This window comes from Narcine bancroftii, chromosome 1 (genome assembly GCF_036971445.1).
Source record: "Narcine bancroftii isolate sNarBan1 chromosome 1, sNarBan1.hap1, whole genome shotgun sequence".
Taxonomy (NCBI): domain Eukaryota; kingdom Metazoa; phylum Chordata; class Chondrichthyes; order Torpediniformes; family Narcinidae; genus Narcine; species Narcine bancroftii.
In genome coordinates, this window is record NC_091469.1 from 280790637 (window position 1) to 280806434 (window position 15798).

At 42.3% G+C, this 15798-nt stretch overlaps 1 protein-coding gene across 1 annotated transcript in view; it reads right to left on the minus strand.

The window, feature by feature from the left end:
- The window catches only part of tsg101a (tumor susceptibility 101a), a 30462-nt gene extending 14837 nt beyond the window's left edge, over positions 1–15625 (minus strand). Inside the window, exons 1-5 of the mRNA XM_069901396.1 lie at positions 15490–15625; positions 14418–14502; positions 5174–5239; positions 4203–4366; positions 1634–1760 (exon numbers count right to left, since the gene is read on the minus strand). Of these exons, the coding sequence (XP_069757497.1) occupies positions 1634–1760; positions 4203–4366; positions 5174–5239; positions 14418–14502; positions 15490–15531 (484 nt within the window). The 5' untranslated portion in view covers positions 15532–15625. The remainder of the gene's footprint in view (positions 1–1633; positions 1761–4202; positions 4367–5173; positions 5240–14417; positions 14503–15489) is intronic.
- Between the last annotated feature and the right edge of the window lie 173 nt (positions 15626–15798).

The window sequence follows — 15798 nt, forward strand, 5'->3', positions numbered from 1 at the left end:
TGGAGAGCTCGCCATATAACACGATCTTGGGAAGGCGATGGTCCTCCATTCTGGAGACATGACCCATCCAGCGCAGCTGGATCTTCAGCAGCGTGGACTCGATGCTGTCGACCTCTGCCATCTCGAGTACTTCGACGTTAGGGATGAAAGCGCTCCAATTGATGTTGAGAATGGAGCGGAGACAACGCTGGTGGAAGCGTTCCTAGGAGCCGTAGGTGATGCCGGTAGAGGACCCATGATTCGGAGCCGAACAGGAGTGTGGATATGACAACGGCTCTGTATACGCTTATCTTTGTGAGGTTTTTCAGTTGGTTGTTTTTCCAGACTCTTTTGTGTAGTCTTCCAAAGGCGCTATTTGCCTTGGCGAGTCTGTTGTCTATCTCATTGACGATCCTTGCATCTGATGAAATGGTGCAGCCGAGATAGGTAAACTGGTTGACCGTTTTGAGTTTTGTGTGCCCAATGGAGATGTGGGGGGGCTGGTAGTCATAGTGGGGAGCTGGCTGATGGAGGACCTCAGTTTTCTTCAGGCTGACTTCCAGGCCAAACATTTTGGCAGTTTCCGCAAAGCAGGACGTCAAGCGCTGAAGAGCTGGCTCTGAATGGGCAACTAAAGTGGCATCGTCTGCAAAGAGTAGTTCACGGACAAGTTTCTCTTGTGTCTTGGTGTGAGCTTGCAGGCGCCTCAGATTGAAGAGACTGCCATCCGTGCGGTACCGGATGTAAACAGCGTCTTCATTGTTGGGGTCTTTCATGGCTTGGTTCAGCATCATGCTGAAGAAGATTGAAAAGAGGGTTGGTGCGAGAACACAGCCTTGCTTCACGCCATTCTTAATGGAGAAGGGTTCAGAGAGCTCATTGCTGTATCTGACCCGACCTTGTTGGTTTTCGTGTAGTTGGATAATCATGTTGAGGAACTTTGGGGGACATCCGATGCGCTCTAGTATTTGCCAAAGCCCTTTCCTGCTCACGGTGTCGAAGGCTTTGGTGAGGTCAACAAAGGTGATGTAGAGTTCTTTGTTTTGTTCTCTGCACTTTTCTTGGAGCTGTCTGAGGGCAAAGACCATGTCAGTAGTTCCTCTGTTTGCGCGAAAGCCGCACTGTGATTCTGGGAGAATATTCTCGGCGACACTAGGTATTATTCTATTTAGTAGAATCCTAGCGAAGATTTTGCCTGCAATGGAGAGCAGCGTGATTCCCCTGTAGTTTGAGCAGTCTAATTTCTCGCCTTTGTTTTTGTACAGGGTGATGATGGTGGCATCACGAAGATCCTGAGGCAGTTTTCCTTGGTCCCAACAAACATAACACCCAAATAACACCCACCTCTAGACCCGTAACAAGGTGTTGGCATATGCAGGGTAATTTGCTTGTGATAACATTTTCTGACACCATGTACCAAGTGAAGGAGTGTTAAAGATAAGAGAATTAGGATGGAAACTACCAGAGGGCACATGGTCATTGTCTTACTGAGACTATTTTCAAAAAAAATATGCTTGATCCACAAATAGAAATTACTGGTTATTCCAAGTTAACATCAACTTAAAACTGCACACTCATGGGTTCCTACACACCAAATTTAGTATTGCAAACAAACAGCTTTAATCACAATGCCTACTTGAAAAAAGTTACTTACTAGCTGGTGGTCCTGTAGCTTGATATGGAGGATAGGTTGGAGGTGCAGCTGGTTTTGAAAAGACTGGAGGCTCCTCCCCAAACATGACAATCATCACCTGAATCAGTCCAAATAGATCAGAATGTGGCTGAAGGAGAAAAAGACAATCCATTGATTAGTGAAGTAAAACTCACTAAGATTCTTTGTTCCTGACTGCACATGGAAATATGAACAGAATTCCTCCAGGTCCATTTTCAAATATGACAACACAAATACAGTAGAATGCCAAAAATCCAGACTGCTCGGGGGATTGGGTCAATCTGGATTCTCGCGAAGTATTTTTCAAATTCAAATTTAAGAAATAAAGCTGTATGTGTTGCTTGTGGATGGAAACCTTCTCAGCTTCTGCAGAACCACTTGACCCTTCTTTTGGTTTCTTTAAATACATTTGTATTTTACTTTGTTTATGACTTTGTAAATTTTTGGTGATAAGATTATTCTGTAAGACATCTTGAAGACTGAAGCTATAGTTCTATTCCGTAAATGACTGTTTCCACGGACATTTCTGCAGTAGACTTCCTGAATTCGTATGTTTCCATTAGAACAGTATTACTCACACCACGTTCAAGATTCTTAATTATTTCAATTTTGTCACTCAATTTTAATATGTTGCTCTTTCTCTTCACACCACAAAATGTATCTATTTACAATCCATTATTATTGGACTACATACACGTTATGTCTGTTGTCACTGTGCACACGCAGATAAAAGCCAGCTAAATTTAAAAAGTTTAAGTTTTAGAAAAGTCCCAATTCTCAGGTGGTACAGATTTCTAGCATCCAGATTTTTGGACTTCTACTATAATGTCAATAAATAGGAGCCAGGTTAATAGCAAACCAAAGATTTAAACACCGTAAAGGTGTTGCAAGTAATCATATTTAATATATGCTGTGGTGAGATCATTTTTAAAGGCATGTGCTGATTAATGAATAGAACTTACTGAACGTTTGCTCTCTGACGCTGCCACAAAACACCGAATTTCATGACTTGCTCTTGGCAATAAATTCTGATTCTGAATTTTATCTTGCTGTCATATAGTATAAAGGGTGCAGTTCTCTCATGATCAGAAACAATGAATGTGGCCAGGAAAGCACCAAGAACATTCAGGTCCAAGGAGCACAAGTGAAAAGGTTGTGGAGAATACGGATTTCCAATGTGCCAATTTAGAAATATCATCTTGTGTCATAAACATCCAGCTCAGAAACAAGCTAGTTGGACAGTGTTTAAACTTCTTCATTCCTCTCAATTAATACCCACAACAGCAAGTTTTCTTCCAAATTTCTTGTTTGATTTTTCGATAATGTTAGACAGAAAGTTACTTCCCCCAGTGGAAGAACTTCGTAACTACTCTTTCAAATATTCATAATTTTTAAAAATCCTCTTGTGCTGCCTTCAGCCTTCTCAAAATAAATAACCAACATACAAATTATTTTGTATCTCAAAATGTGCTAGTAAGAACAAGAGCAAAGAAAATCAATACTATTCCCATCACAACTATCAGTCCTAGGCTCTTTCCTGTGTTGTTTATATTCAATGATTTTGTTTCCTGCTGGACCCTTACCCAGAATTCTAATTTCCAATGTTTTGTCACCTCTTTTTACCCTTTTCACCAGGACACTCCTGTTCCTGTTCAAGTTGAGCCCACCCAACTGGTACTGCCCCTTCCAGCCCAGAATCACTTACAGCAGCTGCAATAAAAAGCACAATTCTCACATACTGAAGAAAATCTGCAGCCTCACCGCCATATTCCTTACCCATACAAACTTCAGGTTCCCAATTTGGCCCTGGAAAGAATGCAATTAGACTAACTGAATCTACACTTGAGAAAACAGAGGTCCCAATCTAGGTACGAGACATGGTCCAATATCACCGATTTAAAAAGATAACAGATCTCACATGAGGGGCAGACAGAAATATTTTGGCAAGTTCCCTTTGTCCTTTGTAAAGCAGCAAAATGGAACTCTAATTTCAATCATTTCATCAGGCCCAATTCCTCTGATACATTTCTGGAGACTGTTATCCCAGTTAAAATTTCTCTCCCTCGGACAGTGGTGGCTGGAGTGTAAATTCACCATGATTCTGGAAACTTTGGCTAAGAAGTGCATTCCAAATGCACAGACAATGTTGCGTTAGAGCTCTGTGGGGACTCACTCCATCATTCAAAGAGTTTCCTCTTGCATTCGATTGTCTCATTCCACGTCGCCTAAAGGACTCCGATTTTCACTCGATGAACAGTACTTTTAAATTTAAATATGCAGCACCGCAACAGGCCCTTTCGGCCCACAATCCCCTGCCACCCAATTACACCAAATGACCTACAACGCACGGTAAATTTTAGTAATTTCCTGACAGTCCCTCATACACCACAGTTTAATTCCTTCCCAGCTTGAATTACAAAAACTATTTGTATCTGACCTTCTGACAATAGATGCCAACAACCTTCCCTTCCTAAGATCCTGGGTGTCAATATTTACTCTGCTATGGAACAGAGGCAAAATATTGGTCTTATTTAAAATCTCTAATACTCACATGTTTCCACTCATGCAGGTAAGGGAGGTAAATTTTCCCATTGGCATCAACATGTTTTCCTGTCCTAATCATCATGGTGCTGGTTGGTTTTACAAAACAGATTGGAGGGTTGTAAGGGTATGTGTCCAGTAACCAGACACATACAGGGATATTATACATATTTCCTGCAAAGATAAAGAAGTCAAACAGAGAACTCTCTTGCCTCCAAAATAAATGAAAGCTCATCTAAAAATCAGAAGATCAGGATTTGTTTCAAGCACAAATGAAACTGTTAATGATGGGGGGAAAAAAATATATATTCCACTCCAGGTCTTGGTACAAACACATAGGGCTCAATGCACTTGTGGAAGTGGAACAATACTCGTGGTGTGTGAAGTTTTCCACACTCCAAATTTTTCATTAGTCACAACCACTTCCCACTTTCTCCCCAACTATGCACCCAACTACACAAAAAAAAACCCACAAGTAAGCTTCACACAAGCCACACCCACCCAGTGACAGGAATTTGCAAGTCAAGTTGGTTCCAGGGTTATCTCAAACTCAAATGGTATTGCTCCAAGGTACATGGATCACACTCTTCCTTCAGTGATATAATTAGGGCTACCTATGAAACAGTTTGATGATGTCAAATTAGATTTTGAAAAGAGTATGTATTTGATATAATACTGATTATTCCTCCAAGACTTCACTTTATACTAGTAACTGCCACCCATTGCCAATTGTGATACAAATACTCAGGATATTCTTATTATACGAAACAGCAAAGTTCTGCACATTCTGTTAGATTGTCAAGAGGTTACTTTTATTTTTGATTATTTTACTTAGAGGTTTTTAATGTTTCTAAAAGTTATATTTAAATTAACTATTTTGAAATTGCAAATACCTTAAGAGACATTAAAACTGCTAAAATCAGCAACATCTTTGAAAGAAAACAGAGCACCGTTTCCACACATGTTCACAATGCTTCCTACCTCTGTAGCTAACTGGAATCGTTCCAGTGAGACTCATCAGCTCCTGAGAAGAACCGTTGTTAAATACTGAAATCACAAAAGGAAAAATTATCAATATTTCACTCAAACACAAAGATCAGAGGGAAAGGACTTGGATCCATGAAAACTCAAGTTTCACCAATACTCAATGAACCCATGCCACCTAGTGCAGCATATAACATCACAACAAGGAGTAATCAAAATTCTGCAAGTCATAAAGCAGCTAGTGGTGATGAGCTGAAAGTTTTCACCTTATGGGGCAAATCAAGCATGCACTAGTGCAGCAGTATGACCCCCACAGTCAAACAGAACAATGCTATTCAATAAGCACATTTCACATTTGACAAATAGTCATTAGAAAGAGGCAAATGGAATGGAAGTAGATCTCAGCTGCAGTGGAATTATCAGGAGCCAAGATGGGGGTTAACGTGCACACATAAACATTGAAATATAATTTTTTTTTTTAAAAAGATGGAGAAATACAGGATGGTAACAGTCCCTTCTGGCCCAGAAGCACACACCGCCCAAATACACCCACGCGATCAATTAACCGACTACCCCAATCATGTTTGGAATGTGGGAGGAAACAGGAGCACCCACAGTAAACCCAGACACAGGGAAAACGCACAAACTCCTCACCCAGGTCGGTGGTGCTGCAATAGGGTTACATTAACCGTGTACAAATGACTGAGGCTGGTAGAAAAATTGAAGCAATCAAAAAAACATTCTGAACTCAGCAAAGCAATCCAGTCAAAAGAGGATGTAAACTGCCTCTTAACTGCATTGTACAATGCATTGTAACCCACGTCAGTATATTTCAATAGCCGTTACAGCAGTCTTCGACTAATGTCTCATATAATTCAGCTTCTATATTTATTCATCACACAATGTGAACTTCCCCGATTGTTCCTTGAACCAAGAAGATTACTGGGCCATTTAAATTAACAGTAAAAATAAATCACACATCGGTGAGATGGAGCAAGGATGGCAGATTCCCATCCTCAAAAGAAAATAGGTGCACCTGATGGACTTTTAAAAGAACCCAGTAGATTTACATTAGAAAGTTCTTATTGAGAATTGAAATCTAATGGCGCCTTGGCTGGAAGAATGAAGAAAAACAACAAAATAAATGATACAATTTTGAAGAGGGTACAGAAACAGGTTCCTTTGAAAGATGTAACATATTTTACAAGGATATTAAAAATGGATGGAGTTTATAATATTTAAAATAAGGCAAGAGTTTAAAAGAAAAATGTACAAAATTTTTATTCAACACTTGCTAGGCTGCAAATATATTATGACCAATTCTGGAACAATAAAGAAAAAAAACGAAGACAAAGAGATAATACATTAGGACAGCTGAAACCTCTAAGTAAAATGAAGGGATTGGAAAAAGTGATGTGGAATGAGGAGATTCTGATGTGATTCAAAACTATTGAAGGATTTGACAGAATAAAAATAATTATTGCCATATGAGAAAAGAAGTGCTGTGGGTTTCACTGGATAATTCTCCAAAAACAAGCTCGGCCATTGATGAGATAAATTACCTCTTTCTGCATGACTTTAATCTGCAAATTGTATAACTTATTGAAAAATTGTGAACAATGCAGAAAACTCTTTGAAGACATCCGTAAATTTGGCTGTGATTTGAGTTTCCTTGTACTCCAATTTAGGCAAATACTTTCCCATCTAAAGAAACACAAGGAACTGCAGGTGCTAGAATCTTGAGCAAAGAGAAGCTGGAGGGACTCTGGAGTCAGCCACATCCATCGAGAGAACTGGATACTCAACATTTCAGCTTGGGACCCTTTTAAGATGGGAAATATTGACTATCCATTTCTCTCCATGGATGTTGCTTGACCCCACTGAGCCACTCATTCTTTGCTTGCTCAGTTTCCCAAGTGCTTAAAGTTTAGCATTTCAAACAAAACATTTAATTTAAAGACTAATCCTCTGGTTGATCCTTTTTATTATTACTGGGTGGGGGAGGTGGGGAGGAACGATAATCTTTTAACTCCAATTAAATGTCGTACTTTGTCTTTTGCATCTCTCCTGGCTAGACATGCAATACTGTTTAGGTAAGTCATTCCCAAAATGGAAGGTGCTGCTCTCCTGTGGGCAGCAGAAAGATCTAAAGGAGAGGTGAGAAAAAAGGGAGTAGTCTTGTTTCCAGCAAATTCAGCCTGCAATACTCATCAAGTAGCATCCAGGAGTGATGGCTCGTGTTTCCTTTGGATAACAAGAGATATTGTTTGTTTAGTCAAATAAAAAGGAAGTACATGTAGGTTTAGGAAGCTGAAAATCAGACAAGCCCATTGAGCACTATAAAGCAAGCACCAAAGAACTAAAACAAGGAATGAGGAAGGTTAAAAGGAGCAGTGAAGGTTTTTGGCAGGCGGTCTGGAATTTTATAGGTATATTTGGAGACTGAGGGTAGCCAGGGGAATGTTTAGTCCACATGAGAACAAAGAGAGAAATTTATGTATGGAGCCAGAGGAAGTGGGTGAGGTTCCTGGAGACACACAGGACATCGCAGGTGTGGGAACCTGACGCTGTGGAGGAACTCAGTGGGTCAAGAAGCAACAGTGAGAGAAAAAATGGGTGCCATTTTGACAATATTAACAAGCCTTGGGCTTCTCCACTGCCAGCGTAAACCCCAAAGTAAGCTTGAACAACTGCTTGGATAATCAACAGCCTAATAGAATGATCAAAAAATTTCTAATTTCAGGTAACGACTTACCTCTCTCTTCTTCTGTGGCCCTTCAGCTCTTCCCCCCCCTCTTGTTTTCTTCCCCTTTCCCACCCATTCATATCCCCCCTTCACTTTCCTTCCATATTCCTCCCCTGCGCCCCCCCGCCCATTCATATCCCCCCCTTCACTTTCCTTCCATATTCCTCCCCTGTGCCCCCCCGCCCCATCTCCCCACTGCATTCATCTGTTTGCTCTCTATCTCCTCTCTTCAGTTCAACCGGGTCTCTCTTTATTCCACCATTGTCACATTCACTTAACAGATCCTAGCCCTGGCAAACTTTCTCTTCTAATCACCCTCACTGTGTATGACTCATCTGCTTCCACTTGACCCCCTTGTTTTCTCATCTCTCTCCCCTTTCATCTGCCAATCTACTGCCTCTGTCTGTCATGTCCTGCCTCTATCCGGTTCACCATTCCCATGCTCCTCCAACCCTGTCCTCTTGTCTGCTTTCCCAATCTTGATGAAGGGCTCCAGCCCAAAACATCACCCATTCTTTTCCTCCCACTGATGCTGCTCAACCCACTGAGTTTCTCCAGAAAATTGCATCAAGTTTCTAAAGAGCACTTGCATCAGTACTCATCAAGGAAAACGACATGGTTGATGGTGAGATCAGTGAGGGGTATGTCAATATTTCAAGACATAGCAACATTAGGAGGTGGTGATGTTGGGCTTCTTGAAAAATGAAGTGGTTAAGACCCAGGGCCTAACAGGAACTATCCCAAGATACTGAAGGATGCAAGGAAGATGATTGGTGGGGCCTTGACAGATCTTTAGCCACAAATAGGATACCAGGTTAATGGAGAAAAAGCCAGTGTTGTTCCTTTGAAGAGCAACAGGAATAATTTAGGAAACTGTATCAGTAGTGGGTCCTTTATTGATATTCTTCGAAACATAATTTACTTACATTCAGATAAACATGGTCAATACCAGGAACTTCCAGTTTGAGTGTAGTTACGCTATCGTCACTCAGCACAGCGAGAGAGTATGCTGTATGAGATTCCAGCGCAATAATCACCCACTCCGAATCTAACATCGACACAATACTCTTATCTATATTAAGTTTGCTTTAAAAGTGGCACTTGAACCAACAGTTTACTTTAAAGGAGAAAAGCCCTGAAACTACTGTACATACATAATAACAAAGCATAAATCCAATGCAAATGCTGGTGATGCATCAAAGGAAAACGATCATGATTGAAAATAAAGTGGAAATAATAAAGTGATCAGAAAGAGGTGAAGTTATATCAGCCATTGGAAAAGCTTTGGGCTACAGTTGGTCAACGATCAGAACAATTTTAAGGAATAAAGTGAGAATAATGGAGCATGTGAAAGACCCTGCTACAATTATCACTAAACAATGCAGTGGTTTAATTATTGAAATGGAAAGGCTATTGATAATTTGGTGAGACAAACAAAATCAGCACGTTATGCCTATTAGCCTTACTTTAGTGCAAGATAAAGCTCAAAGCCTTTTCAATGATTTAAAAGCTGCACATACATCAAGTGAAGGTGATTTTGAAGAGTTTGTTGCAGGTAGGGGTTGGTTCCGTCGTTTCAAAGTGAGGGCAAATTTACATAATATTCGAGCAAAGTGAAGCAGCGAGTGCAGATGTAAATGCTGAGTGATTTCCCTGAAATGGTGAAAAAAAATTATGGAGGAGGGTTATTTGCCAGACCAAACATTCAATGAGGACGAGACTGTTTTATTTTGGAAAAAAAATGCCTGATAGGACCTTCATTTCAAAAGGAAAAAATGGCATCAACGGGGGTAATGCATCCGGGGATTTAAAGCTCAAGCCTTTGCTTGTCTATCGCTCCCTAAATCGGAGGGCACATCGCCATATCATTAAGGCATCTCTTCCCATTATTTGGAAGGCAAATGCAAAGGCGTGGGTTACAATTGCCATCTTTGAAGAATGGTTCTTGAACCATTTTGTCCCTGCTGTTGAGCGTTATTGCTTGGTCAAGAAAATTCCTTTCAAGATTCTCCTTGTGCTTGACGATGCACCCGGATATCCAAGCACTTTGGATGACCTTCACCCCGATGTAAAAGTGATTTTTACCCACCAACATCACATCCCTACTTCAGCCAATGGATCAAGAAGTAATTGCCTCTTAAGGCCTATTATTTACAGCACACCTCACAAGTAGTCAGGGCTCCCCAAGAAAATGTGATGAGCATAGGGGCAGTCTGGAGGAATTAGAACATCTACGATGCCATCAAAAATATTGCTGACTCTTGGGATGAAGTGAAGCAGTCAAATATGAAATGAATGTGGATCAAACTGTACCTCCAATTCACCACTGCTTTTCAGGGGTTTACAGCTGACATCGCCGAAGCCAGGCAAACTTTGGTTGATATTGGTAATCAACTGCAGTTAAGACATCAATGAAAATGATGTCAGAGTTACTCAACTCCCATGCCGAAGAAATGACCAATGAAGACCTTATGGAAGTAGAGCAGCAGATGACAGCATTTGAGGAAGACTCTGGCCTTAACTTTCCAGAACCAAAAAAGTTTTCGGCAAAACAGTTAGCTGAAGCCTTTCATCTCATTGAAGCAGGGATGGCAACATTTGAGAAGCAAGATCCTGAAACAGAGAGTTTCAAAAAAGTTGACCGTGCAGTTACCGAGGACCTTAGCAGCTACAAGGTGATTTATGATGAGGAAAAGCTCTGTACAAACCTCCCTTGATGCCTACTTCAAGAAATCGACCCCAGTAGTAAACCACCCCACCCTCCTGCCTTTCCAGCAGTTAAATCAAAATCTGACTCTCCAGCACCAGGACCATCCTCTCAAACAGTCGTCATCCCTCCATCTTCTCCCAAATCATCTAATTATGTACTGTATTATTATGTTTAGGATATCGTAGTGTGCTTGGAAGTGTTTAAGTGTTTTACATGCATAGAAGGGCAAAATAAATTCCATATATGCTATATACCAAGATAAACATCTAACTAACTGACGCTAAATCAGGACCATACTTGTTCCTACTTTAATTCAAATTCAAGTTAAGGACAGACCTAGTTAACCAAACTTGTACAGGGAAAGATGTGGAGGCTTTGCAGAGAGTGCAGAAAAGGATCATCGGGATGCTGCCTGGACTGGAGTGCATGAGCTATTAGAAGAGATTGGACAATCTTGGATTGTTTTCTCTGGACTAGCAACAGCTGAGAAGCTATCTGATAGCAGTATGTAAAATTACAAGGGGCACAAATATTGCTGACAGAAAATCTTTTTCACAAGATAGAAAAGGCCTTCTATAATTCCTCCAGCCCTATTTAACCAACAATCCCAGTTAAGGTTATCAATAAAACTGATTTTGGAAGGCAAGTATTTTGTTTTAATAACTTAGTTGAAGATGCCTGCAATGCCCTGCAAGAGAGGTGTTAGAAGCATATGTTTAAGATGCATTTGGATGGGAACATGAACAACCAGCAGGTGTTACACACTAACAACTCCTAATTATGTTTGGGACTAAAGGGTTTTTGTTAGCACTAACACAGGAACAGCCATAGAAAATTCACCAATAGCAAATTCAAAATAAGTTTTTATTAAACTATTAATAACAACATTTCTTACTCAACTCTAGACTTAGCCCCACTATGCACATATATATGTGTTCATATAACTCAACTCCCAATCAGAGAAGTCAATCTTTATAAGTTCAGCATCATTTTAGACTAGCTTGAAGGTCTTAAATTCACAGTTCAGAAATAATTACAAAGCGCTTTTAAACATACATCTGCAGGCCTCTTTACTCGCAAATTTTTTCCCACACAAAAAATCTGCCTTCTTCTCAAAGACAGCCAATGTGGCTATTTTCATCCACAATGAATTCACAAACCCAGACGAGGGTTAAACAACTGTGGTCATCTTCCTCCACGATGAAGACACAAACCAGACAAGGGTTAAATGAGTGGACAAACACAAAAATAGACCCAGTAGAATTCTGTCCTCTTTTTCAGAGACAGCAAAGTGGTCTTCATTAATTCAATAGCCACTAATTCTGTGTTCCCATTCTTCCAGGAGTAACACACAACAAATAGCCCATTTTTGGTTATTGTAACTCAACCCTGCTTTTCACAAAATTGCAACCCAGGGTTGCAAGTCACAGGGTTTTGACTTCAGTAAACTCAAAACGGAACTGTTCCAAACCCTGAACTCAAAATGTCTGAATTCGATAATAGATTTCTCCAAATCACGTGACTGTTACATAATCTTGGAAATCACATGACCATCAGTTTTATTTCTACCAAAATTCTGTTTCTTTTTTAAAAACCATTCCACATCCAATAACAACCTCTGACCTCATCTCTGATCAAATGACCCAAGTGGATTTGATTAAAAAACAGATAGCTTCCTCAACAGTTTTTGAATAATTAAAGCCACTTTCAGGTGCATTCTCCACTTTGAGGGTGGCTACAGGGGCGGATCCCAGTCTGAAGACTCATCTTTCAGGTGGCAGCCTTAAAAGGCTGCAAATGCCCACCTGAAAGGGCCTGCTTTTCCAGAGGCACCTCTTAGCGCCTCTGCATCAGAAGGAGGCGACTGGTGCCACCTGTCATAAATATGTGGCATAGCAATGGCTGTCTTCCCTACCCATAATCCCCAATGCATGTGGATCCGCTCAGTTTCTCACACAGTTCCAGCTGTGTGGGGGTTTATGGGTAGGGAAGACCACGATTACGATGCTGCATTTTAAGCAGCAGAGAGCGGCCCGCTGGGCTGTGACAGCCATCACCGCTGTCCCCTGCTGGCCACCTCCTTCCCACCATCCCCTGCCGGCCTACCCTGCCCTGAAGTCCCCTGCCCCCACTGCCTGAAGCTCCCTGCCCAACAGACCCTGCCTTATTGGGGTGGGGGCCAACGAGAGGGGGGCCGCAGGCTGATAGCGTCATCAGCCCACCCCTTAACAGCTGCTTTCAGGCAGCTGCATTCAGGTGCCTAGGGGGACTTCAGTGCTCTGGCAATTGTCCCTCCCAGAGGAGGGTTAGAAAGTGCGCCTCAAAGGCGCCTCCTTGTGGGTATCCCATGAGCCGCATAGGGGTAGAATATGGGGCTTTACATCAGGTTATTCTGGCCACCTGAAAAAGCCTTTAGACTCGCTTGAAATCCATTAGTTCTGCCTGTCCAAGTCATGACTCAAAGAATGAACTCTTTTCTCAGAAAACAATGGTTCTCTATAAATGTGCTGACCTGTGTGTGATCCTGTTCCAACCGACAGCTAACTTACCAAGAATAGATACAATACAGGTACAGATCCTTTATCTGGAACCCTTGGGGGACAGTGTGTTCCGAATTTCAGATTTTTCCAGATTTCGGAAAGCCCGCCCGGATTGTGCTGCCGTATCCACCCCCACCTCCCTTCCAGTCGCCTGGCCCCCTCCCCCAAGCGCCAGTTCCTTGGCCGCCCGGCCGCCTCCCCTAAGCGCCGGCCCCTTGGCCACCCGGCCACCTCCCCCCAAGCGCCAGCCACCTCTCTCCCCACTTACCAGATTTTGGAGCTTTCCGGATTTTAGATGCCCGGATAAAGGATCATGTACCTGTATCTTAACTCTATAATTTACCAAGACATTTTTATTAAAAAAGTTTAACATTAAAGGTTAACACAAATGCATTAGACAAGGAACTCCCTGTTCTCCCCCATTCCTTTATTTCCTTTCCTCCAGCTCTCCATCCCCTTCCTTCTGCATTCAGAGCTAATCCCTCCCTTATTCACTTGCTTGTGGTCCTGTGCTTCATTCCGTGCTCCTTTCCCACCCATTTTATTCAGGCACCTGCCTACATTTGGCTCGGTTCTTGATGAAGGGCTTGAGCCCAAAACATTACAAATCTTTATCTTTGCTATATAAAGTACATTGCTTGAGTTTCTCCAATCACTGCGACAAGACTTTCATATTTTATTCCAGAGAATAGAAGGATATGGATCATGTTCTGGCAAGTGGGATTTGTTAGATTGGGATCATGGACAGGCCAGACAATTACAGTACTAGGTTTAAAGTCCTGCTGGGAAAATGCTGTGTTCTTATATCCTCATTTCATCATTGGAAATTATGCTCCAGTAACAATTCCAACTGAACAGGAAGGTGGGATGTTTACTGCAATCACATCACACATCACTTATGAAGTAAAATTTTATTGTTGATGCTTTGTCTAGATCAACATTTAGTATAGACATAAAAAGTACAAATTTTACCAAAGGTTGTGCATTGCCTAAATTTTGATAACTATGTTAAAGTGTGTCAATCTGCAGTTAGCAGCAACATATTCCAAATAAGATTACATTTGGAATCCAATTGTCCTGCATTCCAACCAGAAAGGACCATCATATTCGCCTACTGACACTGTGCAATCCAGATTTTAACAACTCATTGGATTAAAGGAATCACACATTCATTATGCCTTCAAAGAATTCAAAATATCAATTTCCAAAATATTATTTATTTCGCAAGGTTTTCTTTTTACTCACCATATGCATCATTCATGGGCTTGAGGTCTTTGTAGGTGGACATAACGTTTAGGATTTCTCGTACTGTCAGATCCCTGTATTTATACTTAAAGAAAAAAAACATTTGAGTTCCCTCATCAGTGTTTTTCCCTCCCCACCACTCAATTCCTGCCCCCTTTCACTCTCTCCCCCCTTCCTGAATCTTCCCACCACTCAATTCCTGCCCCCTTTCACTCTCTCCCCCTTCCTGAATCTTCCCACCACTCAATTCCTGTCCCCTTTCACTCTCTCCCCCTTCCTGAATCTTCCCACCACTCGATTCCTGTCCCCTTTCACTCTCTCCCCCTTCCTGAATCTTCCCACCACTCAATTCCTGCCCCCTTTCACTCTCTCCCCCTTCCTGAATCTTCCCACCACTCAATTCCTGCCCCCTTTCACTCTCCCCCTCTTCCTGAATCTTCCCACCACTCAATTCCTGCCCCCTTTCACTCTCTTCCCCCCTCCCTGAATCTCCCCACCACTCAATTCCTGCCCCCTTTCACTCTCTTCCCCCCCTCCCTGAATCTCCCCACCACTCAATTCCTGCCCCCTTTCACTCTCTCCCCCCTTCCTGAATCTTCCCACCACTCAATTCCTGTCCCCTTTCATTCTCTCCCCCTTCCTGAATCTTCTCACCATTCAATTCCTGCCCCCTTTCACTCTCTCCCCCTTCCTGAATCTTCCCACCACTCAATTCCTGCCCCCTTTCACTCTCCCCTCTTCCTGAATCTTCCCACCACTCAATTCCTGCCCCCTTTCACTCTCTTCCCCCTCCCTGAATCTCCCCACCACTCAATTCCTGCCCCCTTTCACTCTCTTCTCCCCTCCCTGAATCTCCCCACCACTCAATTCCTGCCCCCTTTCACTCTCTCCCCCCTTCCTGAATCTTCCCACCACTCAATTCCTGCCCCCTTTCACTCTTTTCCCTCCCCATCATCCTCCTGAATCTCCCCACCACAATTCCTGCCCCATTTCATTATTACCCCCCCTTTCCCAATCCCTCCCTCTACCCACCGATGAATCGGCCCTTGTTCCGACCACTTGCTCTCCTTACCTTTGATACCATTTTTTTCAGCGCTCCCTCGGTAATCGCCATAGTTTGTTTGCTTTCCTTGTGTTTACTCTTCTGCGTCTTTGAATTTGCTTTTGCTTCCGTTTCCGCCCATGCAGATTCCCAACCGGAAGCACTCTTGGGGGGGGTCACCCGCTACACGTGACTAGCCGGAGAGATGTGATATTCTGCCCACGTCTCTCCTTGCTCAACTCCATTCAGTCGACCTTCTCCCCGCGGGGAACTTGCCCCTCATTTCACATCTATTCTTCATGACCTGGGGGTCCTTCTTCCCCCTCCCCACTTCTGGGC